The 25,436-nt window shown below is 38.3% G+C and overlaps 3 protein-coding genes across 6 annotated transcripts; 2 read left to right on the forward strand and 1 right to left on the reverse strand.

Moving 5' to 3' along the window:
• Nucleotides 1-1,845: 1,845 nt before the first annotated feature.
• Nucleotides 1,846-2,584, reverse strand: LOC126793420 (uncharacterized). The gene has a single exon (XM_050519941.1). The coding sequence runs from the start codon at nucleotides 2,456-2,458 to the stop codon at nucleotides 2,060-2,062; it is 399 nt and encodes a 132-aa protein (XP_050375898.1). The 5' UTR covers nucleotides 2,459-2,584; the 3' UTR covers nucleotides 1,846-2,059.
• Nucleotides 2,585-5,309: 2,725 nt separating this feature from the next.
• Nucleotides 5,310-7,899, forward strand: LOC126793411 (pentatricopeptide repeat-containing protein At2g06000). Its single transcript, XM_050519924.1, has one exon. The coding sequence runs from the start codon at nucleotides 5,398-5,400 to the stop codon at nucleotides 7,153-7,155; it is 1,758 nt and encodes a 585-aa protein (XP_050375881.1). The 5' UTR covers nucleotides 5,310-5,397; the 3' UTR covers nucleotides 7,156-7,899.
• A 7,426-nt stretch (nucleotides 7,900-15,325) lies between these two features.
• LOC126793419 (transcription factor bHLH80-like) lies at nucleotides 15,326-19,671 on the forward strand. Of its 4 annotated transcripts, none has more exons than XM_050519939.1 (6): nucleotides 15,332-16,296; nucleotides 16,388-16,480; nucleotides 16,657-16,722; nucleotides 17,812-17,880; nucleotides 18,166-18,219; nucleotides 19,653-19,671. In XM_050519939.1, the coding sequence occupies exons 1-5, from the start codon at nucleotides 15,901-15,903 to the stop codon at nucleotides 18,211-18,213; spliced, it is 672 nt and encodes a 223-aa protein (XP_050375896.1). In that variant the 5' UTR covers nucleotides 15,332-15,900; the 3' UTR covers nucleotides 18,214-18,219; nucleotides 19,653-19,671. The 4 variants fall into 4 exon arrangements, with proteins under 4 accessions (XP_050375897.1, XP_050375896.1, XP_050375894.1 ...); XM_050519937.1 differs by lacking the exon at nucleotides 19,653-19,671 and having other exon boundaries at nucleotides 15,332-15,719; nucleotides 15,841-16,296; nucleotides 18,166-18,382; XM_050519940.1 differs by lacking the exon at nucleotides 19,653-19,671 and having other exon boundaries at nucleotides 15,326-16,293; nucleotides 18,166-18,382.
• The last annotated feature ends 5,765 nt before the right edge of the window (nucleotides 19,672-25,436 follow it).

Below are 25,436 nucleotides of genomic sequence, written 5' to 3' on the forward strand. Positions count from 1 at the left end.
AGTTTTGCGGTGATACTTCTTTCTCAGGCAGTTTCTCTTCTCGGTTTTCACTCATTTTATTCTTTTGGGATGATGAGAGACATGATTCCCAGGCGTGTATTGTCACTGATCTTTATATACTGTATGGTGCTTGGTAAGTAGGGTATCTAAGATTTTAGATATTCTCATTTAAAGGCGTTGTTCTGATTTTTGTTGGCTTTCATAATGTTGCCAAAAAAACGAACTTTCTTATAAGGATGGATTTATGTGAGACATTGTGTTTGGAATGGGATCGGTCTCGGTGCGTCTTTCTTGTAACCAAAATAGTACCTGGTTTTTTTTTGGTCAATAAAAATAGTACCTGGTTTACTAATCAATTCCATCAATAAAAGGAAGAAGGAATAAGAGGTTAGTTTCCTATAATTTCTATCAACCAAAACTTTTTTTTTTAAAACAAACTACTCAAAACTATTAGACAATAATTTAGTTTACAAAAAGTAGTGACTTAATTTGATAAAGCAAATGAGGACCAAAATTTACAAATAAGGACCACATGATGACAAGTTGTCACATGTCATAAAATAATTTATTTTTTTACCCCTCTTTGACCCATAGTGTTTGCTACTATCAATGGAGATGTTATCTGCTACTGTCGATAATATAAACTAACTGCTACCGTCGACTATAAAAACTAATTGCTATTGTCGAGTTAAAAACTAGCTGCTACTGTCAACTTGGAAGTACATGCTGTTGTCGACTATAAATCTAACTGCTACTGTCGACTTCAAATGTACCTGCTAGTGTCGATGTGGAAGGTACCTGCTAGTGTCGACTATAAATCTAGTTGTTACTGTCGACTGAGAAATTAATTGCTACAGTGATTTTTTGTGAGCAAAAAATTCGATATTTCAAAATTTCTCAAAACATATGCAATATACTTATATGAAAGCCCATGACATAATGAACAACTTTATATTTTGACTCACCTCCAATTCCCAGTGGTTTGGCCGGAAAACTTAAATTTGCCGGAAAAAAAAAACTAAAAAATGAGGAGAGAGCAATTTATTAAATGTAGGAATGACATTTAGTAATTTTCACGAAAATAAGAGTATTTTAGATATTTTTGTATTAATTAATTAATTAATCAGTTTTGTTTTATTTATTCTTTGGACTTAGACTTATGTCATAATTTGTATAAGAAATATGAAATATGAGTTTTTAGTTAATTTAAATGTGGACTATTACCATAAAATAATTTTTTATTTTTTTTTAAAAAATGAGCGGAAGAATGTTTAGTTTCCTAAAAATTTGAGATTAAGAAATGAAATGCCTATTGTTCTTATCCTACCCGCCAAGAAACCCGTGTGAGGTACGAATACAGTGATTAGGGTGGTTCCATGTGTTTATGCGACATGGTGATATTTTGGGCCAACTGTTCAACACATAAGTGAATTGTATGGATCTACAGATGTACTCTGTTGATTTTCAAAGAATGGAAAATCAATTTTATCGTCCAGAAAAGTTTCGGTTATCCAAAATAGTTGTAGTGCGACCTTCCCAGATTAAGACATTTTCTTTGGAAAAAATTTCCACTTGCAAAAGTGATGGAAACTTGCACTACGAAAATTTTGCTTCTAGATTAAAATCTGACTGGTAAAAGTTTATAAAGAACTGAGTTTCTATTACGTCAAGTATTGTGTTAGATTTTGTTTCTGCTTTAGGTTGCAAGCGTTACATTAAGGAAAATTCTATCGTACATTAATACATGTTATATATCCGAAATCATGTATACGATATCATACTTTAGTTGCTCAGTCCTAACCAGCCTCATTGACGCCTAAGAAAACGCAAGGACACACAATGAGATGAACACAATCAAATTCACTACAGAAATCGAAGAGTTTCTGTGATACAAATACAGAGCCAAAACTCCGATGACATTCCGATGACTATAAGTGAAAGATCATATTCACCATTCCAAAATTTCCCACAGCCAAAATATACCAAAATCCAAAATGTGTGTGATGTACAAAAATGTAAAAGAAGGGAAAAAAAGACAACAGCATCTGAAATCACAAATCTAAGCCAAAAGAGGAGTGTTAGAATCGCTATCATCATAGTCCTGAATCTCCCGATACATATCTTCATCGTAGTAGTCTCCACAATCGTACACAGATCCGACCAGCAACAGTTGATCCTCCAAGTACCTCTGCAGCAGTCCCATCTCTTCTCTTCTTTCCTCTTCCTCCGCCGCGCACCGCCCCTCCTCGCATCGCCGCACTCGATCGTCCTCCGCCTCTTCATGAGGCAGCTTTCCGCGGCGGCGGCTGCAGAGGCGGAAGCAGAGCTCGGCGGCGCAGAAGAGAGGGAAGGTGGCGAAGAGGAAAGGGATTAGGATCGGGGAGCAGAGGAGGAGGAACACGCAGCGGCTCCGGCGGGCTCGGAGCCACGTGGAAGAGGAGGACACGGCGGCTAGCATGAGGATCGTGGCCGTGGGATGGCGGCGGAGATGGAGATCGACTCCATCGCTGGTGCTCCTCTGGCTTTTGGGTTTTTATTTTTTACTTTTTGGGTTTCAAACAAAAGTGGTGTTTCCTAAGTCACATGAGTAGAGAGTTTGGTTATATATACCATGTGGTATTGTGGTTCCATGTGACATTCCTTGTTCTTAGGTTCCTTTGCTTTCAAACACGGACTCCGTTCCAATCAGTGTGTTCTTGTCACTACTCAAATTTCAGAGAGATCGATCTAATTTGATCCAAATTTCTGTCAATGTAGAGAATGAGATCGATGTTTTCAGAGAATAAGTTCTGGATCATACTTCAGTGTCTTTTGGACTAGTTTTGGCGAGCAGTTGTTGGGGACTTGGGAGGTAAAAAGGTTAAAACGAGGTTTTGGTTGGCTACCGATGTGCTTGGTGTTGGCACCTCCAAGATGCGTTCGGATTCTGTTCGTACATGATTTCAAATTTAGATTTGTTGTTGATGGATATTAATCCAAGTTTGTAGCGATTTTGAGATATCATCCATGACAAGTCATAAGAGAGATAAAAATGAGAGAAATCTAAAGAGGTTAACTAAGAAATTAAATTGCAATATATTCTTGGATACCTTTACAAAAAAAAATATATATATATATATTGATAGCCTGTAAGGAGAGTGATGCTCTTCCCTACAACTAGCATTTAGGAGCCCTAATGTAGAGCTTCTCTCTTTAAAGTTTCATGCTCATCTGACGGGAGCGTCCAATGACGTCACCGTCATATGGGAGTTTAGAGGGTGACCAGTAGGTGGTCATGCCCTGATGGATTGTGGCGATGGACTGCATGAGGAAGACACTCACAGTTGATGGGTTGAGAAGCTCTGGTGGTTTAATCGTGTTGCTCTGTCCCTGGCCGGGTGTTTTGGCATGCATTGTCAGTTTTGTCAGCGATAGGAGCTTTTGTGTGAATCAGCGGTGACATGTGAAGGGGAGAGTGCGGTGGCTTGGGGCTACCTAGATCGGTTTTTCGATCTGGGATCGTTTTCTCGACCATGCGCTTAGAGCAGACCGAGGGTGGTGGTGCTTCTGGCGGTTCTAATCGGGATTGGGCTGCGCCTTGGACGACCGTTGCTAGTGGTGGGGCTGCATGTTGGCGCTCAAATTCATTAGGGTTTTTTCGGGTCAGATATGTGGGTGTCTCCTTAGATTGGGTCAGGGCTCAATGCGTGGGCCTTGGTTTGGGTCTTTTATTTTCTTGTCTTCTTTTTAGTTTTTTTTATTTACTTTAAGTATGCCATGGTTGCTTATCCTGTCGAAATCTGAGGCTTATCCAGATTGCATATCAGGACTGTCTTGACTCTATTTGGTAGTTTTTATCTCTTGTTTTCCTATAATAGGAATTCAGCACTAGATGATGCTTATGTCTTGTTTGTTAATGGGAGGAAATTTCAAATTGGTGGTTTATCTTATGTTAATGTTCTAAAAATCCCCGCCTAGGCGCCCGGAGATCCTTGGCCGCCTTGATTTTGGGCCGATTAATCCCCGATTAATCATCTGGGCGCTGGTTTTTAGCTGTCCGCCCGATTAACGCCTAGCATTTTTTAGAACCTTGCTTATGTACCACAGTTTGTTCTATAGGAACATTCTGGATGGTTTGCCTATCCTGGAATAGGTGATAACGAGCGTGTATGTAACAACCATCTTGGGTTTTATTTTAGAAAAGAAAGTTTGTTATTTGTTGGTATGGGCTTATGCCCGCCATAATTAGCACAACTATCAGTGCACTAAGGCTAATAAATAGCCCAGCCTCACAATACCAACAGTGAGCCAGCCGCACTAGCTGTGCAAGGGGCCCCCCGCGGCCCAAACCAACTACGGATGCGTCCTCACGCGCATCCCAAAAAAGACTTCAGAGAACACCTTAATCGGACTTTGTCCCACACCGGAAGATGAGTAAATGATCTACCTCAACTCAACAATAAAATGTCAAACCCTTGACCTCATAAGGTAAGTACACTTAACTACCTACTGTTACTCTGCATAAATTGTTACCGACCTAACTTGAGCATCAGAGAGTTGAAGAGCACGCCACCGTGCTCTCCACTTTGACGAGTCGTGCTACTTATGACAGGAAAGAGACAAGGAGCATGTCGTATCGCATCAACAAAGAAGGTGGCGTATTGCATAAATATAATTCACTACGTTAACATTATTAATAAGAAACATTACATAACATGGGAGGGAACATCCATATACCCAACAACATCTAAAGTAGATTGATGCAGGGTACTCCTATCCCTAAAACATGAACCCATCGAAGGGCTATCACATTCAGCCATCTTGGATTTTTATTAATGAACATATTTTTAAAAAAGGCAAAATCCTAAAAGACCTGTTAAAAGACTACCCGGGTCCAATAACTCAATACAAGGAGGCCCAAATCCAAGTACATTATTTAGACTCGTTACAAAGTTCTAGTTGATGTAGAGAATAGATCGACTCAATAAATTTAGAGAGAGAATCGAAGATGTTTCTATTCTCATAGATGTCTTCGATACTACTGTCACTACATCAATCATAATACTGTCACCCTTCGAACTACTTTGACTATTGTGACCGTCATCACACCATCAAGATAACTACATTGAGATAATAGTATTTCACAAGTAGTTCGTAGGATGGCAATAACACCATTATTAGAATAAGAGAGCATGATATAACTGGATTTGCCGTTCATATTATTGGGCCTGGCAGCCCAAAAACCCCTACGGAAACCCTTTGATTGCAATCCCAGCTTCAATCTGCACATCTATTTTTTTATTTGACTGCATCTCATAACGACATAACATCAAACCATTCCATGAATTAAAACCCTACTCGCTCAGACCACTTCGTTACTGCTATGCTGAAACCACAGCAGGGTTTGCCTTCATCCCCATGAAGATCCCGGACCCTTACCCAAAACCCGACCAAACCCAGATCCGAATTCTTATCGAAAATGTCTACGAGAGCCGCAGAAGCGCCGTGCCGGACGACGGCGTTCCGGCCGTCCAAATGAGCCTCCTGTTCTTCACTGCCCGCCCCACTTTCTGGGCCCGAGCCTCCAAACTCGCCGCCTGCCATCTCCACACTCTCGCCGGCGGAGCTCGGCCCCGCCCCGAAACTCTGGTGCTGCAAAACCCCGAGGCCTGGTTTGTCAAAGTTGTTTACTCTCTCTTTCTTCGCTCTCATTGTTTGGATTCTTACTTGGGTTATCTAAGCAAGAACTTGACGCCTTCTTTGGCTTTTGAGGTTATCAAAAGGTTGAACAACCCGCAATTGGAGCTCAAGTTCTTTGAGCTTAGTAAGTTTAGTTTGAGCCTCAATCACGGTGTGTCGACCTACAAGTATCTGTTGCGATCTTTGTGTCAAATGGGTCTTCAGGACTCGGCTAAGTTGGTGTTTGATTACATGAGGAATGATGGGCTTTCGCCCGATGAGTCTGTTGTTGAGTTTTTGGTGTCATCTTGTGCTCATATGGGGAGGTTGGATCTTGCGGAGAAGATTCTCGATGAGGTGCATTGCAGTGGGGATGGGTTGTCGAGTTTCCTTTACAATAACTTGTTTAATGTACTTGTTAAGCAGAATCGAGTATATGAGGCTGTTTTGTTGTTTAGGAAGTATGTTGGGTCGCATTGTTGTCCTGATAGTTGGACGTTTAATATTTTGATTCGAGGTTTATGCAGAGCTGGAGCAATTGATAAGGCTTTTGAGTTATTTTGTGAGATAAGGAGTTTTGCTTGTTCACCTGATATTGTGACGTATAACACACTAATTAGTGGACTATGTAGAGCTGGTGAGGTTGATAGAGGGTGTGATTTACTCAGGGAGGTTCGGAAGCAAAGTGAGCTTTCACCGGATGTTATAACTTTTACGTCGGTTATATCAGGGTTTTGCAAGTTGGGTAGAATGGAGGAGGCCTCTGCTATTTTTGACGAGATGATAGATTGTGGAGTTAGACCAACTGTAGTTACTTTTAATGCACTGATTGATGGATTTGGTAAAGTAGGTGACATGAGTTCTGCATTTGCTATGTATGAGGGTATGCTCTTTCATTGTCATCATGCAGATGTGATTACCTATACTTCCCTAATTGGTGGCTATTGTCGAGCTGGGGACCTGAACTATGCGTTGCAGCTCTGGCATGAGATGAATGCAAAAAATGTGACTCCTAGTGCACATACTTTTTCTGTGCTTATTAATGCTTTGTGCAAGGAGAGTAGACTGCATGAAGCACGTGATTTACTGAGGGTTCTGAAGTGGAGTAATGTTGTTTCAAAGCCTTTTCTATATAACCCTGTAATTGATGGATTTTGCAAGGCTGGTAATGTTGATGAGGCAAACTTGATTGTGGCAGAGATGGAGGAGAAGAGATGCACCCCTGATAAAGTGACATTCACCATTCTTATCCTAGGGAATGCTATGAAAGGGAGAATGTCTGAGGCGATTGGCAATTTTAATAAGATGTTGTCCGTTGGTTGTGCCCCAGATAAAGTCACCATAGATTCTTTGATATCTTGCCTTTCAAAGGCTGGGATGCCCAGTGAAGCCCGCCGCATCAAGAAAATCGCATCAGAGGACCTTAATTTGGGTGTGTCATGTATGAGACGACCTCCTTATTTGAAGTCAAATGCAGAAATTCCAGTGGCTATTTGATCGATCTCCACCACGTAAGTGTGTGGAATTTGGTATTCAGTGCTTGGATTTTGCAAGGTCTCATGATGATTGTATGCCCAATACTAAATGCAAGCTGCTCAGTTTAGTGGCACGGATGAGCCAGCAACCTGCTTGTAATCTGGCCCAGGTCAGTTTTGCTGGACTTCATAGATTGTATGCCAATACATCCTTTGCAATAAGGCTGGCCCTGCGTGGCAAGTAGGACATGGATATGCAAAGCAAGATAGATGGATTCGGGGAGAGGACAACTAGAACTTTTTGCTCCATTGTATATTTCATCGGCACTGCAGCTTTTGCTACGTGATATTATAGCTGACTTGCGAGGCAAATGTGGAGGGAGGGAGGGAAATCCACTGCTTCTTAAAGTCAAGAAATCAATTTGCAGCAAATACTTGTTGTGCATGCAAGTTCGTGCAATTACTATGGCACAAGTGATTATGTTTCTATTGTTGGTTTTCGAATGATTCTTCTAAATCATGAAGATCAGTCACAATTGGATACGGTACTGCATTATCAAAAATTTACTGCGGAACTCAATTGTGTTATTGATTCTGAAGGAACTAGAGTAACTAAAGGTGTTGTTGATGACGTAAGTAATTAATGCGAAATTTGTGATTAGTTCTGGGATCGGCTCCTGGTATTTGGAGAGGATTATTATGGGCGAAGGGACTTTTAGATGCTGGGACTCGGTGGAGAGTAGGAAATGGGTGGTGTATTCTTATTAGTCGGATAATCTCTTGAATTTACTATTATGTGATTACTATTGTACCAATCACATGAGCATTTGCAGCGTGATGCTTTTTCACACAGTTTCAGTCCCAAAATAGATGTGCTTCCCTTTTTTGTTGATTTGCAGCTAGTTTCCATTTTTTTGGGACTTCATAGTTTTTTTTTTAAATAAGAAACGACATTTATTGATGGAACTAGTTGTTACAGATCGAGGCCAACTGGCCAACAAAATTAACAGGAACAGAACCATACCATCTAACATGCATCTCTGACCGAAGGGCCAGTTTAGCTATCTTATTGGCAATCACATTTGATTCCCTGTAAACATGAACAAAAGATAATGAAGGGCTACAAGACAATCTTGGACATTCTCCAAAACCACCCCAAAACCTGTATCATCCATCACACCCTCTTGTAAAGAATTCACTAGTTTGAGACAATCATATTCGAATACTATCGGAGATAAACTAAATTCCACCGCCAACAAAGCGGCTACTCGAGCTGCATAGGCCTCTACCAACTCAGGAGACAAGACATTCAACACTGAAATACAAGCTTGGGAATCTCGTACCACCACTCCAATAACACCTCTTTGAAGCAAAGAATCAAAGGCTCCATCAATATTAATCTTCAACCACCCAACCTGAGGAGCAACCCACTGAATAGGGATACGATGTTGGTTTTTGGGTAAGGACTGAGCAGATTTTAACAAAGAGACATAAGTCTTAACCCAGTAGAAAAGTCGAGAACTCAATTCACCCTTCTCATTCCAAACACGTTGATTTCTCTCTTTCCAACCCCACCAAACAACCACCAAAGGCAAGGAGAAGTGCTCATGACTCAGAGACTCCGAGCAAGTAACAAGCCAAACCATAAAGGACAAAGCTTGTGTTACGTTAGAGAAAACATACCTCAATTTTGGAAAAAGATTTGTGAGTTCACGAATGTAAGCACAATCACCACTAACGTGCTTAGTAGTCTCATTTTCTTCATTACAAAAGCTACACCCCTGGTTAATGAAAACCATTTTTGATCTCAAAGCTGAGATAGTAGGCAAAATGGCAGAACAAACACGCCAAGCATGGACCTTCACCTTCCCTGGAACTTTAGAAAACCAAAGTTTCTTCCAGAAACAACTTGTGGCCGTGACAATAGAACTAGAAGCAAAGTTAGTAAACAAGATGGTATGCCGACTTAGTAGAGAAGTGGCCTTTGGCATCAAAATGCCATATTAACTTATCTGGAACCTCCCTATTGCTCAAAGGAATGGCAAGAATCAATTCAGCATCTTGAACATCAAAATTCTCCAAAATCCTTTCCTTATTCCATTCACCAGACTGAGAAATAAAATCAGAAGCTTTGTGAAACCTATTCCCAAGCTGATACAAAGGACGAAAATCCCTAGGCCTCAGCAACCAAGGGTCGTTCCCGATAGGGTCAATCCCTCCTTAATAGAGGTGAGAAAATTATGTAATGTTCACATGAGTAAATGAAGCACACATATTGTTTTAGTGACCCATTAATTGATGAAGTTGATTTTGTTGAAACTTGGAGCAGCCTTTGTTGAAGGTAAGAAACAAATCTACAACTTTATGGTGATAGGTGACTGATTTGTTTGACAAAGAAAGAAGAATGCATTGATTAGCATGCCATGAATTGCACAAATATGTTTACCTATATAAAGACATGAGAAATGGTGCAATAATCATCTTATGTGTGATCAAGAGTGAGAGATAAAGAGAAAACTCCAAGTAGAGAGTTTTGTGTGTGGAGCAAAATAAAGTGTGCAAGAGTGTATCCCTTCAAGTGTGAGTCTTAAAGTAGTGTTTATCTCGGTGTAACATTTCTTCATATAATGGAGGTTTTCTATTGTTGCTACCCGTGGACGTATGCACTTTACCGAACCACGTTAAATCCCGGTATTCTCTATCATTTTTATTTTCCGCTTGTGGTTGTGAATTATTTCGATTTCCATTCTACAGTTCATTCTTCCGCATTTCCCAACAATTCCAAACATTCACCGACTTCCCACCTTTCTGTCATCTAACACCATTGACTAACATATCACGTGCTTCATAAATACTTTTCCAGCACGTAGAGGGATTAGTAGCCTTTCCAACATTCTAGAAACCACAAGTGGGGAAATATTTGGCTTTATCAATCCTGGCTAGCAGAGAATTCATATTTTTTCACAAGCCTCCACCCTTGCTTAGAGAGAACAGCCATATTGTGAGCATACAAGTCTCTAAACCCCATTCCTCCTTTTTTTTTTGGGGCGACACAACTTGTCCGAAGACATCTACTGAATTTTCTTTTCATGTGGCTTTCCGCTCCACTAAAACTTCGCACACATTTGATTCAACAAGTGACAAAAAGTCTTGGGAAGGAGAAAACATCTCATAGAATAAGAAGGGGGAGCTTGAGCCACAACTCGTATCAGGATATCCCTGCCAGCACCACTAAGTAACTTGCCTTGCCAGCCTTCCAACTTCTTACTTAGCTACTCTTTAATGTAAGCAAAAGTTTCAGTTTTATTTCTCCCCACCACTATAGGAAGTCCCAAGTATTTATCATGTTTAGAAACAATTTCTACCCCTAAAATAGAAGCCAACACAGTCTAGACACCCACATCTACTCTTTTGCTAAAAATAATACTACTCTTCCCAAAATTTATTTTCTGACCAGAAGCAGCCTCATAATCAATTAACACTGACTGAATTGTTAAGCACTCAAGGATTGAAGCCTTCCCAAACAATAGGTTATCATCAACAAACAAAAGATGATTAATCACAAGAGCAGGAGGACATACTTTAACACCTTGCAAGGAGCCTAACTCAGCATGTCTAACCACCAAAGCCAAGAATACCTCCGCACCTAGCAAAAACAAGTAAGGTGATAAAAGATAACCTTGTCTCAAACCCTAGGAGGGAGTCAGATAACCACAAGGTTTACTGTTAATCAATAAAGAATATATGATAGTACTAACACACTGTTTGATTAAAGCAACCCAACTAGCATCAAAACCAAGATGGAGAAAAACAGCTTCTAAAAACACAAATTCCATCCGATCATACGCTTTGCTCATATCAAGTTTCAATGACATAACTCTTTCTGACCAATCAAAATTAATAAAGGTGAGATACCTCATTGGCAATCAAATAATTATCTGTGATCAAACATCCCGGGATAAAAAGCACTTTGGCAAGGGGAGATAATCTTGGTCATATGCTTTTTCAGCCTATTGGGAATCAGCTTGGAACATATCTTATACAATACATTACACAAAGCAATAGGGGGTAAATATGAAACTTGAGTAGTATTAGGTACCTTAGGAAAATCAGGCAAACATGGGTAAAGTTAACAGCTCCAACTATCTTTTCTTAAGAAAATTACGTACCGAAGCACACACATCCTTACCAACAATGTCCCAATATTTTTGAAAAATAATCGAAGGCATACCAACTGTTCCGGGAGACTTTAAAGGGTGCATTTGGAATAACGCTGCTCTTATCTCTCCATCCGTATACAACGCCACAAGTTGTTGATTCATTTAACTAGAAACACACGTCTGCAAATGGTTGACTGCCTCTTGCATACATACTAAATCTAACGGAGCAGACTTGTACATATTCACAAAGTAGTTGAGGATCATAGCTTCCATGCCTTTCTCAAAATCCTGCCATACACGAGTTGCATCAAACCATCCAGTAAGGCGGTTCTTGGCCCATTGGTTAGAAGCTTTGCGATGAAAAAACTTTGTATTCTTATCACCATCATTCAACCAAGAAATTTTGACCTCTGTTTCCAATAAAGCATTTCCTCTTCCAAAAAGCATCAAGCTTGCGAGACAACTCTACATGCTCATCTTGAAAAGTAGGTAACATTGGTAACTCAATAAGTTGGTTCAATCTACCACGAACTAGTTCAATCTCTTGGGGTCTCATACCAAAAGTAGCATGCTGCCAATTTGAAAGAGCAATCATAGTCCCAGCTATCTTCCTCATGGTTTGAAACATCGGAAAGCCATCAACTTGAGATCCCCAACCATTATCAAGCACAAAACTACAACCATCATTTTTGTCCAGAGGGACTCAAATTTAAACCGTCGATGATGTCGTGATTTAGGAAGTGGCACCGTTGCATAAGCACCAAGCAACAAAGGCACATGATCGCCATGGATCAGCGGAAGGTGTAGAACTCGGGCCACTGGAAACAAAGAAGGAGTAGCAACATCCCTATCAAGTCGGCACCTCACCTCACCATCCTTCCAGGTGAGCGGCCCCTACAAAACCAAGATCAATACGTTCTAATTCATCCAAAACTTCCACAAACCTCCTCATCTGAGGTTCACTCCTCATATTTCCTCCCTCTTTTTCCTCCAAGCTGGTAATTTCATTAAATCCCCAATTACCACCCAAGGAAGAGACGTGACCCCATACAGATCCCGTAATAAATCCCACGAATGTCGATGTTGCGACGCCGATGGGTGTCCATAGAACTCAGTCAAACGCCACAAAATTCAAGAACCATCTATGGCAAAGACCTCCACATAGAATTTCTACTTGGAGAGAAATCAGATATCAACCCCATCTTGCCAAAACATAACAACTCCACCAGACTGCCCTTGGCTCTTGAAAGCTTCATAATTTTTGTACCCAATCCGTAGGTGGAGCCAATTCATGTAATCCCAATCGTCAATCTTCGTTTCTGTTAAGAAGATGATGGTTGGCCTCTGTTGCCGAATCAAGATTAGTAATGCCTCGACAAATCGATCATTATTCAAGCCTATGCAATTCAAAGCAATAATCTCCCATTGAGTAATTTGGAGATGCTAGAGTTTGAAAAAAAAAACAAGTAAAGGAACAAAGAAGAAAAAAGAGGAACAAAGTAAGAATGATAGATGGAATAGATGGATCGGTAGGGAAGTGTGTAAAAATCGAGAAATTTAAGAGCAAGAAAGGGTTAAAAATCTGAGAATTAAATAGATGAAATTTTATGCATAGTTGGGATGTTGGAGGGAGATGGAATGTTGAATCGAGTAAAAGTGAGAGAATAAGTAGATGGGTGGATAAAAACTAGAGAATGGAAGGATAAAACTAGATCAAAAAGATATGAGACTAGGTAAAAGACCTGGGTTGAAGGAATCACTCCTTGGGTAAGCTCTGATGAACAGAGGGGAACTCTCAGGTTGAGAGAGAATTGCGTAGACAACACGCGCTTGGGTCTTAATTGTTAATACCATAAGTTTGATTTGATATGGAATTGTGTATGAATATGGTTGGACCATGAGCAAAATCGAACCTACAAGCTAATAATATTGATAGTCTTTGTTTTTTGTGGGAATGAATAAATTCATGAATCAAAGATCTTAGATGGCCACAGTATTAATCATGTGCCTAGCAAATGATAAACGCGCTATAGTAATTAGAGTAAAGCCTATATCAGAAAGCCAAAACTTGAATAATCCAACGTACCTTTATGAATAGCTTCAACCAACACTTGACAATTAGATTTAATAATCGACGGGGTGAGAGCATACCGCCAAGCAAACTTTAAACCCTCCATCATTGCCAGAGACTCAACATGCATACGAGAGGATTCACCATTCCATAATGTGGAGAAAAAGCCCCAAGTTATTACCACGATGGCCTCGAAATACACCACTCAAACTAGAAGTGCCATCGGCAAGTTGAAACGCAACATCAACGTGTAATTTGATTATACCCATTGATGACCCTCGTACCTGTCATCGAGGAAGCGAATAAAAGGCATGAGCCACTATGTATTCATTCCACCAGCATAACACCATAGACATCAACACTAAAACAACTTTTGCATCATCTACAAAAAGAGAGCTCCGATGGAACTTCCTCACATCTACATTTATTGTACATTGAAACCAAATAGCATGCACCATCTTCCAAAACGCTTCATTCCAATGATGTTCTTAATCACTACCACCTCGTGCATGATCGGTGCAACTAATAGAGCCACCAAAAATTTCCAGCTAAATAGCAAGTTCATATGTCGACTAGGTACCAACTAGCAAAAAACACTAGATTAAATAAGTAATCAACTGAGCACCAATCAGTAAAGAGTGCTCAACAATAAACATGTACTCAATTCAATACACCTATGTTGATTTACCTTCTAAGTAACTAGAAGAATTAGTTACTTAAAGTTAGGCATCTTCAATTTTTCTCTAGAGACATCTCTTTATGTGAAATTCATGCTTCTATTTAAAAGGAATATTTTGAATGTCTTTGGCTTCAATCCTTCATGTGTCCTTATAAGACTTAGATTCAGACTCTTCTTTTGATATTTAATGATAAAACCTTGAAGTATCTCTTCTAGAAGTAGGATTTTTTTACATCCTCATTTGAATTAACTTCCTTGATATATTGGAAATGATGATCTTGTGCCATAGTACTTGAAGTCTCCATAATTGTCGGCAAAACCTAAGTAGAATTTTAGTTCTAACCTTTCTTCTCTTAAAATATAATAATTGATTCTAGAAACTAACAAAATCTGAGATATGTATAATTTTATGGAAAATATGACAATCATAGTTTTTCAATGATATATGGCTCATGATTGAATTTGATTGTAATAATTTACAGTAGTTTAATGCAATTTGATGTTTTGCACATACATATTTTGGCATTTTCGTCTTTTCCAATCGTAGAGTCCGATGTTGATAAAATGCTTGCCAATAGACATGGACAATTTTCTTTCTTAGTGCTCTTAGTCGCTTTCTCTCGATAACACAACGTCTTGTGTTTTTTTTATTAGGGTATTTAGAGTTTACAAGGTCAAAAAGTAACTCAACATCTTTTTGAAAAATAAAGAAATTAATTGACAATAATCTCTTTATCAAAAAGTTATAATTTTAACTTTTATCAAATATTACGTTATGTGATTGTTGAACTTTTTTTTTGGTACAAAAAAATGGTGGATGGGTGGTCCACCACTCTGGGCCCGAAAAACAGATACGGTACAGACCCTCTCTAAGAAGTGTTTTTCACATGCGGATGTTCAAACTAATAACCTCCTATTGTCAAGAGTATCACATAAGCATTCACCCAACATGCAGATGCAGCCTGCATTACCACTACACCAAATCCACGAAGACGCATGTAGTTTTTTCTTCTTCCTCTAATCGTATTATAGTGTCATCTAGTGTTATCATTGATTGGAGAGTGCGGTACCACATTTGGTACAGAATGTGACCCTTGGATTCGACTCAACCCCAGTAGGGCTGTCCTTTGGATCTTTAACAGTAGAAAGCAGGTAAAGGACTAAACGTCGATGTCCGAGAGAGAGAGAGAGAGAGACTCAAGTCCTTAACCCAACTTTTTCTCTCATTATGAAAAGTCTTAACAGAATGCCCATCATTGCCATCTCCTTAAACTTGCCACAAAGGGCAAGAAAACCAAATCCCATTTTCACAACCCCCTTTGAACTAACTCTTACCACTCCGATCCACACGTCCACCCCACGCGCCACTCCTCGCCTCACCTTTCTTCGCATTGAAGACACCGTTTTGGTGAGCCCAGTAAACGATGACGTCGTGACATTCCACCCCTCTCAAAACCGCGCCGGAGTTTACATGTTACCCTCACGTTACGTGCACGTCAGTAAGGGGCAATTAAAACCCCACTTAATCACCGTCCAGACTCTTCACTTTCACCAAGCCCCATCGACGGCGGAGAGTGAAGGTACAGATGCGGCCGTGGTAGCGGAGAATCACCCTCCGTGGGGTTTCTTGATTTGGCGCAATATAGCTCAGAGACAACAGAACAAAAGGATCAGAAGTAATAATAAACCATCTGATATTGTCTGCCCTTCAAAACCAACACACAGTGTAGTGAAGCCTCTGTCTCTCTCTCTCAGTCTCACCTTCCTCATTAGGTTTCTTCTTCTCCATTTTTGTAGAATCAAACTAGAAACTATTTATATAGCAGTTTAGGGCAGCGTTGGGGTTGAGGAGGGCAGATGCAACCGGCACCCGGCGGAAGTGGAGAAGTGACTCGAGGAGGGCTCAGCCGGTTCTGCTCGGCCCCGGCGTCATGGTTGGAAGCCCTACTTGAGGACGAAGAAGAGGACCCTTTGAAGCCTACACAGTGCCTCACCGACCTTCTCGCCGATAACTGCGGGGGGCCCACTTCATCAGTTGGGTTCGGTTCGGATGTGGTCGGGGATCCATCTGGTGCGTTTTTGAGACAGAACAGCTCTCCGGCTGATTTTGTCGGGAATTCGAGTGATGGGTCGGAAGGGTTTTTCTCCGGACGGTTTGGGATTCCGGCCAGCCTCGACTACGGGTCGACCAACCCCAATTTCAGCAGCGTTTCTTCGTCTTCTTCTTCGGCTAATAAGCGGGTTGGGGAGGTGGTGAGTAAATTTGAAATCTTCCTTCTTTTTTTGTTTTCTGAAACGAATTTTGTGTGTTTAATATTTGGTGGTGGATTTTTTTTTCTTGAAGAAATTGGAGGAAGGTGGATTTGAGGAGTCAGGGACTTTGAGGATCAGGGCAAAGAGAGGTTGTGCTACTCATCCGAGGAGTATTGCTGAAAGGGTGTGTGATTCCTAACATTACTATATATAGTCTTCCTAGCTTGGACACATTGTGTTGATTGATGTGGAAAATTAGATGTGGGATTATGTTTCCAATTTTAATTATAAATAATTACCAAGTTGAGCTGATATATTGGTTTATTTTGTTCTTTAAATTCATGGGTTTACCATATATAGGTCAGGAGGACTAGAATCAGTGACCGGATAAGGAAGCTTCAGGAGCTTGTACCCAACATGGATAAGGTTAGAGCTTCCAACTGATACACTTTCTGATCCTATACATATCAATATTATAAGACTTGTAAGATCAATTTTGAATTACCAATTCTGTATATAGCAATGTATTGTTCAATCGTAGCTAGTGATATATATGGAACTGTGGTACGATCGAACTAATATTATCCATATGAATATCCTACTTTGTGTTAGTCAAATGATGATGACAATCTAATGACGACTTTAAGTTCTTCTCTTCATCATGTATTCATGGAAAGTTCTGACTTTAGATTAATCTGTGAAATGAGTGAGAAATTTAACTGTTCATATACTATGTAGTTAATAACATATGTTGGAAGTTCTTCACCTTTTGAACTTGTAAGAAATGAGCTAGGGAGATGCTGATGTAAAAGGAGGATGAAAATTTAGCGAATTTAAAATAACTGTTCATATACTATATAGTTAATAACATATGTTGGAAGTTCTTCACCTTTTGAACTTGTAAGAAATGAACTAGGGAGAGGCTGATGTAAAAGGAGGATGAAAATTTGGCGAATTTAAAATAAAATATTTGTTCTGAACTTTACATCAGCAAGAACAAGTCAGTAAGTGACTTTGATATTTTGTGTTTAATATTTATCATGATGAGTTCTTATTTAGGTTCACTTTTATGTTTTTCAATCTTCATGTTTTCAAGCTTATTGGAAGTTTAAAACTGCATGTAATTATATTTTATACTTTCCATTTTTTCCGTATGGTGAGATTCCGGGACTTTAATGTTACTGATAAACCATTTTATGAAGATTGTTATTTGTTTTACATCCATCTCCCAAGAAGAAGGTGGACCTCTTGTTTACTGTTCTTTTATATGATTTTAGTTCATGTAAGTTTTTATTTTTGTACATGAACTCCCTATTTAATCAGTCTTGAAAGTTCTTGCCAGATTTTGACTCTAGCATTTGTATATTATCCCAAGTGTTTGTAAGAGAATAAATTAGTGGATTGTTCAGATAATATTTGGTGTCCCAAATTTGTAGTAAACTTTCATGAGTCTGATTAAGCAGACTATTAGCTTACAGTTGTTTTGTATGGGGCTTCTATTGTTGGTCCTTGCAGCAAACTAATACCGCGGATATGTTAGACGAGGCAGTGGAGTATGTGAAGTTTCTACAGAAGCAGATTCAGGTATAATACACATTGACCTTGTTCAGGAACTTCTCATATGTAAGTTTACTGAGGAATTTGGAGGGAATTGAAAGTAAGGAATATCCATCAACTATTCGAAATTGGTTTCCTCGAAAGTAGAAACCAGGAACAAGAAAAAAAAAAAAACAGGAAGTTCTAAGAAAGAGGGTATATGTTTGAGAAAGGAATTGTATACATTTAGAAATGTCAGATTTGAATTGAACTATATCTCTGGAATATTTGAAGGAAAGTTCTCTATGTATTGAAATGTTCATAATGTTGCAGGAACTCTCAGAGCATCAGCGCAGGTGCAAGTGCATATCTAAAGAATAACCAGAGGTATTCAGAATTGCACCTACAGTTTAGTGTAATTATTAGATTATTCAAATTTCAGCCGAGGTTCGTTATGATGGTTGTTGATTAGAAAAACCTTGTATTTTTGAGATACTCTATATTCTGTAACATTCTTCTACAATATATAGATGTAAGGCCATACCTAGAATCAATGATTACGCACTTGCTTCCTTTTGAAAATTTTACTAGTATTTCCAATTATTGCCCAATATCTTCTTTCCATGTTCATATATCATCTGTAAATATATAAATTGACGAGTTTCAGTTCTCATTGCTCTAAATAAAAAGAAGATAAGTACATTTGCATAATAATCTGCATAAATAATAAAAGATTTAGTGACTGCAGTACAATGTATTTGTTGTCGTGGCAATAAAGGAGGATTATAAGTGAGAGAAAAATTTGATGTAATTGCCAATTTTTTTTGAAGGAATAAAATACAATATATTGGGTTCACTGTTATATATGCACCAAAATTTATAAGCAAGAAATATTAAAATGAAATTTCGTTTGTTGGTCCACCTTGTTGTAGCGACACGTGCGAGGCTAGCAATAGTAGGAAATCCCAAGTTCACATTCTTGCATCCTCAAGCTTGTAAAGTCTAAATCTTTTCTAATTGTAGTTTGTTTACTAGGCAATGAAGACTCAGACATCAATAGGCTTATGTATAATAAGGAAAGGTGGTGAGCAAGATAACTTTATCATTTCATGCAAGTCCCCTGCAGTATAATTTTTGGCCATTGTTCTTCATTATAAGTAAAAAAACTACATATATAAATGGATTGCATTAAGCAATTTCATAAGTAACATGTCTCTCCAGTCAAAAATTTCTTATTATACACCATACTAGTAAACAGGTATCGTTTCATAAGTGATAATGCTGTTTTACAAAAGATGTTTAACTGCCCGTAGTTCAGTGGTTACTTTGCAACATCTTTTGTCAGATTGTTGCTGTCAAATTTTTTGGCTATGTCTTAAATCTATGTTTGGTTAGCCATATTCCTTTTTAAAATATTGTTCAGTTAACTAATTAAAGTTAGAGAAGCATTTTTGGTTTGATTTGGGGGAACTCTATTTATGTGAAGTTAGTTGTGACTGCAGTAACTATCTGACATACTTCTCTCTTGTATTTTGAGGTATCTTAGAAATCCGAAAGTTATTTTGAGACACATTAATGTAGATGACTTGCAGATCTTTTGTGGTTCTTTTATTAATTTGATTTAACATATCACATATGCTTGATCTGCTACTCAATGGTGTTGGAGAAGTGCACCTTTGTGAAGGTTCTCAAATGCATAATTATTCAGTCACCATGTTGCATTTTAGATGAATTTGTTTTCTACAGTCCTATAATTTGCCGAAACCATATATGTATACATATAGATCTTGTGTAGTCAGCATCACTATTATTTTTCACAGAATGTTGTGGTACAAAAAGGCCATCCCTTATTTGGCAATTTTTCCGGCATGAGAGAAAAGCTGCAGACAGAATTTCGCAGTGGCTGGTAACTAACATTGCAGCATCCTTGAGATAGAGTTGATGTCAGATGAGCAGGGTGCGTCTTTATTATTATTATTTTTTCTGGCAAAGTAATAGTTTGAACTTTGAACATGTCAGTGGCTTCCTATAGTCGTTATTTTCTTTCGCTTGACAGTGCATGGGCCAAATTCAAGGTTTTGTAAATTGGTAGAACATATTAATCGACTGGATGCCAAGTTCTGCCCCACCTCAGCTAGAGAGGCTAATTGTTGTTTAGGCGTCTACCAAATTAACTCAGTTTGGCCATTGATGGTCTTGATACATTAAGAACATATGAAATGGTCGAGTTAATAGATTTTATAGTTTGTGAAGAATGTCCAGAAGTCTGCAAGTCCTCAAAATTTAAATTGAAGTTCGGTGTTGTAGTTATGGTTGGAAAAGTCACGAAAGCAATTGGAAACCAGTTAACGGGCATGCGACACTGATGTTTCTACTTCACATTATGATCAGAGTTTGTTGTTTCCGAGTAAAGCTTTTAGTTGGGAGTTGAAGCGTCCTGGCACGGCTGCTCCTGTGGCGGTCACCGCGGGGGTACTGAATGTCTGAATCTAATGACGAAATATTAGCCGCACTTGGTCCATTGTAGAAAGAATGGCATCGTAACCAGCTCACTGAAACGCACTCTATGAAGGACTGTTTTGAAAGCACCCTGCCAACTCTACTACTAACATCCAACTGTACCCAGAACAACCAGTTTGTAATCAAGAAAGGAGAACGGGAACTAAAAACATTGCAACACGGCTTATTAGATAGTGTCCATATAGAAAGATGATGAGCTAGCGCATTGCTCTCTCTAAATATACCAAACGCAGTTGATGGTTAGCACCTTAAACATCTGATCGATATCGCCTAGACTAATCGAAGACGGTCTGTCCCAAAAATGGACAGAGAGAGACCATGACAAGCTACAAATATTTAAGCTTCTAAGCGAGCTACAGAGTCCACTTGTGCGAGGGACAGAACATCATTTATATTCAAGGCAAGTCTAGCAACACAAACCGTCCCTAAGCCTCATCATTTAGCCCGCGGAGACCCACAAGTCTGATGGGCTTTTACCCGGCCCGGTCCGCGAGAAAACCCGCAAAAATCCGTTTCCGTGGATAGAGGATTGGGCTTAGTTTAGAGGTGTGAAACCCGGACCGGCCAATGGGTCCGACCCGTAAAAGCCCGCCTAAAAATAAAATATTATATATGCATATAATATATTATACATATATCAATTATGTCTTTTTTGGTAATAATTATACATAAAATATTATATATGTTAATAATACTAGATTTAAAATTTTATATTTCTTAATATTATAACTTTATACTAGATTTAAAATAAAATTGTAGCATTATGAAACGACTATATGAATTATATGAAGTAAACTTCTCGGGATTAATCGACACCAGCTGATGTTATCAGTACTAATATTTAGGGACCCTGTTAAAACTTCATCTAATTCGAACCTCATCTGACCGTCAGAATTTCCGGTAAACCGAAAACACAACTAATATTCCCTAAGGGAGGATCCATTACCAGGTTGTGAACGTCGAAAACCGTTTGCATATATGAAATCATCTAATTTTTTTCACCTATCGTGCGCAGTCGCACCGAGGAAACTCATTTGGCAAATCCCCGGTCAATGAGGTTTTAATATGTTAAAATCCTTCTTTTTTTGTTAACCATATGTACGGCCCCTAAATATATGTCCAAAACGGACGAAATTTTTATGGGGTCCCTAAATATATATACTGATCACATATGCTGGTCTCGATAGACCGTATTTAGAACCAGAGTTATTGATCGCCGAAGTGTCCACTAATGTATCATAACCTTTATGCTAGGTTTAAAATAACACTATCGCATTATGAAGTAACAATATGAAGGAAACTTCTCGGGATTAATCGACACCAGCCGATGTGATCGGTACTTATATTTAGTGACCCTGTAAAAATTTCATCTAATTTGGACCTCGTTTGACCGTTAGAATTTCCGGTAAATCGAAAACACCACTAATATGCCCTAAGAGAGGACCCATTACAAAGATGCGAACACCAAAAGCCGTTTGCATATCTGAAATCACCTAATTTTTGTTACCTATCGTGCACGATCACACTGTGAAAACTGATTTGGCAAAGTCCTGATCAATGGGGTTTCAATATATCAAAATGCCTCTTTTTTGGTTGACCGTAGGTACAAACGGTCAAACCATGTCCAAAACAAACGAAATTTTTAGGAGTCCCTAAATATATATAATGATCACATTTGCTGGCGTCGATCGACCATATTTCGAACTGTAGTTGTTGATCACCTAAGTGTCCACTAATGTATCATAACATTTATACTAGGTTTAAAATAAAACTACCGCATTATGAAGTGACTATATGAAGGAAACTTCTCGGGATTAATCGACACTAGCCGATGTGATTGGTACTTATATTTAGTGATCCTATAAAAATTTCATCTAATTCGGACCTCATTTGATTGTCGGAATTTTCGGTGAACCGAAACACCACTAATATGCCCTAAGGGAGGACCTATTACAAAGATGCGAACACCGAAAGCCGTTTGTATATCTGAAATCACCTAATTTTTATTACCTATCGTGAGCGGTCGCACTGAGAAAACTGATTTGGCAAAGCCCCAGTCAATGGGGTTTCAATATGTCAAAACGCTTTTTTTTGTTGACCGTAGGTACAAACGGTCAAACCATGTCCAAAACAGATGAAATGTTTACGTGGTCCCTATATATATATACTGATCACATCTACTGGTGTTGATCGACTATATTTCGAACTGGAGTTGTCGATCACCTAAATGTCCACTAATGTATCATAACCTTTATATTAGGTTTATAATAAAATCATCACATTATGAAGCGATTATATAAAATAAACTTCTTGGAATCGACTGGCACCATCTGATGTGATTGATATATATATTTAGTGACAATTTTAAAATTTCATCCAATTCGTACCTCGTTTGACCGTAAGAATTTATGGTAAACCAAAAAAACTACTAATATGCCCTAAGGGATAACCCATTACCAAGATGCGAATGCTGAAAGCTGTTTACATATTTGAAATCATCTAATTTTTGTCAATCGTGCGTGATCGCAACAAACCATTTGGAAAACCCCGGTCAATGAGGTTTTATTATGTCAAAATGCCTCGACCGTAGGTATAGACGGTCAAACCATGTTCAAAATGAACGAAATTTTTATAGGGTCGCTGAATATATATATCGATCACATCTATTGGTGTTGATCGACAATATTTCAAAACTATAATTTATTTGTGACTTTGTTTTGAGAATGTTTTGAAATAATTCTTTTATTGTCCAAACTTTTAAATAAGAGTATTATGTTTGTTTTGCTAATACAAACCCGCAAGGCCGTCTTTAGGTGGACAGGCTTAGATCTTCATATTTGTGAAAATATATGGCCAGACCTGTCACTTATTTAAATTTACTAAGGCCCGGCCTGGCTCGTTGACGAGCCCTAGTTCCCATCATTGAACTGTGACAGTTGGTCGTTGTTTCGTCTCTATTTATGGTGAGAGTTTGGTTGAGAGGGGAGTGGTTAGATATACAATGCGAGTTGTGATGAAATGAATCAAAACGAAGCACTCTAGCTAGCGAGTACTTCTAAGCTAAAATCATAACATCTTCATTGAGAACTTGAGAACCAAGCTAGCCACTGGAAAACAAGAATAACCAGTGTTCTAAAATACGGTTGCCTAGGCACTAGGCGGCGGGTCACCGTGGCGTTTTTAGGCTATTCGATTGTTCATGGCGTTTTTACTCATTATATATTTTTAATCATATAAATAGTATTAAATACATGTATAAAAATAAATTAATATTTAATAATTCAAAACCACCTAGCCGTCTAGGCACTAAGTGGTGATTGTCCGTCCGGTTACCGCTTAGCGTTTTTTTGAACCTTGAGAATAATATATTGATAAAGACGAGTAACATTTATTCAAGATAATTGAGAACGAAGTTATTTGATTATTGGAACGCAAAAGACTGCACTCACTAAATGTCTTCGTAATTGTAAAGCTTGGCGCGTATCAATTAATTTTCATGCAATGGCATTAACAAAGTTGACTAGAGCTCTTTTGGAAGAACCATGCTCGCTAAGAGCACCCTGAGCAGTCTCCCCAATGTTCAAGCTCCTCTCTCTGAGCTTTTCTTCATTTTCCGACTCCATCAACTCTCTAACTCTTCTTTTCACTTCATCTATACTAGACTTACTAGCGAGGGTAGCCAATCTATAAGCTACGCCATTCGCTTCTCGAAAAACATGTATAAGCAAAATAAAATCAAAGGCTTTGCATATAGTACCTGCAATCCTCGTAAATAATCCCGAGCTCACTTGTCCACTCCATTAGCCAACGCCGATAGCACCATCACATTATCACTCTCTACTTCAATCTCTTTCCATTGTTGATGCATATCCCTATATCGTTTGGATTTCCTTTCCTAAAGCATATAAAATTTGTATTTAACAGATCAAGATAAATAAATATCGGCAAAAAATATATTTGATAGGTTAAAATATTTTTGCATTTGGCCCCCAACATTTTCAATTCATGGTCTCCACCCCTCTTTGGACCTGCACACCGTTTAGCCCTATTGTTTTTTGTTTGCTGGAGTTCATAATTTGCATGTTAAAAAGAACTACAAATCTCAATTTATCTCTCTTACTGGAGATGGCCTAATAGATTCAATGCATAGATTCATAGAAGGTAAGTTGTAAATACTCATGTAACAACTCGCTGATTTTGAGCGCAGCAGAGACTTTTGTCACTACAAAAGTTGGGTTTTGTTTTCTGTTTCTTTTCTCATGTAACTCTTGATTGAATTAAATGAAATGAGTGGAAGATGACAATAAACTAATGAAGGCAAATAAGAAAAAATAACCGCAATAAGTAAATCCAACACAAAGCGTATTTTCTACTATGTTTTCCAGCTGATCCAAATGGAACCATGCGAACATAGAAGGGAAAGGAAAGAAAAACCAAATTAAAAAAGATGTTAAGATTGATGATCAAGCTAATTAAATGAGGTTAATGAGCCAATTTGTCGGTTATAATTTTATTAATAAAATAAATATTCTATTAATAAAGTAAGAAGGAGATTTCAATGGTTAAATTTTTGAATTACTAAAAATACCCATAATAAAAATACCCATAATTTATTAACTTTTACAAAACTAAACCAAATGTATAAAACATATTATTATAATTTAGACACAAAACGGAAAGTAAAACCACTAAAAAGATAGTGAGAGAGTAGAGAAGAAATTGGAGGTTGTTGCACACGCGTAAGTGCATGTAGAAAGACTAGTAAAAGATGAAGATAAAGAAAAAAGATGATTCTAGATACACCTCCATATATTTATTTATATCTGATTAATTATTTAAAACCTATTTTACCTCTTTTATAAACTCTCACCTTAAAATTTTAAATTAATTTCAGTTTACCCCTAATTTTTAGACGTAAAATCAGTTCACCCCTTCAACTTTTATTTTAATTAGTTTCTCCCTTATACTTTGAATGGAAATCATACTATAACAAAATTCAGATTTTTATATGGATTATATAGATAATGATATTACAAAACTTAATTTGAAAGTTTCAGTTTTATTGAAAAATTGATGGGAATTAT

Source organism: Argentina anserina, chromosome 5, assembly GCF_933775445.1.
Source record: "Argentina anserina chromosome 5, drPotAnse1.1, whole genome shotgun sequence".
In the NCBI taxonomy this organism is placed as follows: domain Eukaryota; kingdom Viridiplantae; phylum Streptophyta; class Magnoliopsida; order Rosales; family Rosaceae; genus Argentina; species Argentina anserina.

What these genes read in the sequence shown, in the direction of transcription:
- LOC126793411 (XM_050519924.1), top strand. Translation starts at nt 5,398, where the DNA reads ATGAAGATCCCGGACCCTTACCCAAAACCCGACCAAACCCAGATCCGA.
- LOC126793420 (XM_050519941.1), bottom strand. Translation starts at nt 2,458, where the DNA reads ATGCTAGCCGCCGTGTCCTCCTCTTCCACGTGGCTCCGAGCCCGCCGG.
- LOC126793419 (XM_050519939.1), top strand. Translation starts at nt 15,901, where the DNA reads ATGCAACCGGCACCCGGCGGAAGTGGAGAAGTGACTCGAGGAGGGCTC. An exon ending in CGAGGAGTATTGCTGAAAGG is followed by an intron (nt 16,481 to 16,656) that starts GTGTGTGATTCC and finishes TACCATATATAG; the next exon opens with GTCAGGAGGACTAGAATCAG. An exon ending in TTGTACCCAACATGGATAAG is followed by an intron (nt 16,723 to 17,811) that starts GTTAGAGCTTCC and finishes TGGTCCTTGCAG; the next exon opens with CAAACTAATACCGCGGATAT.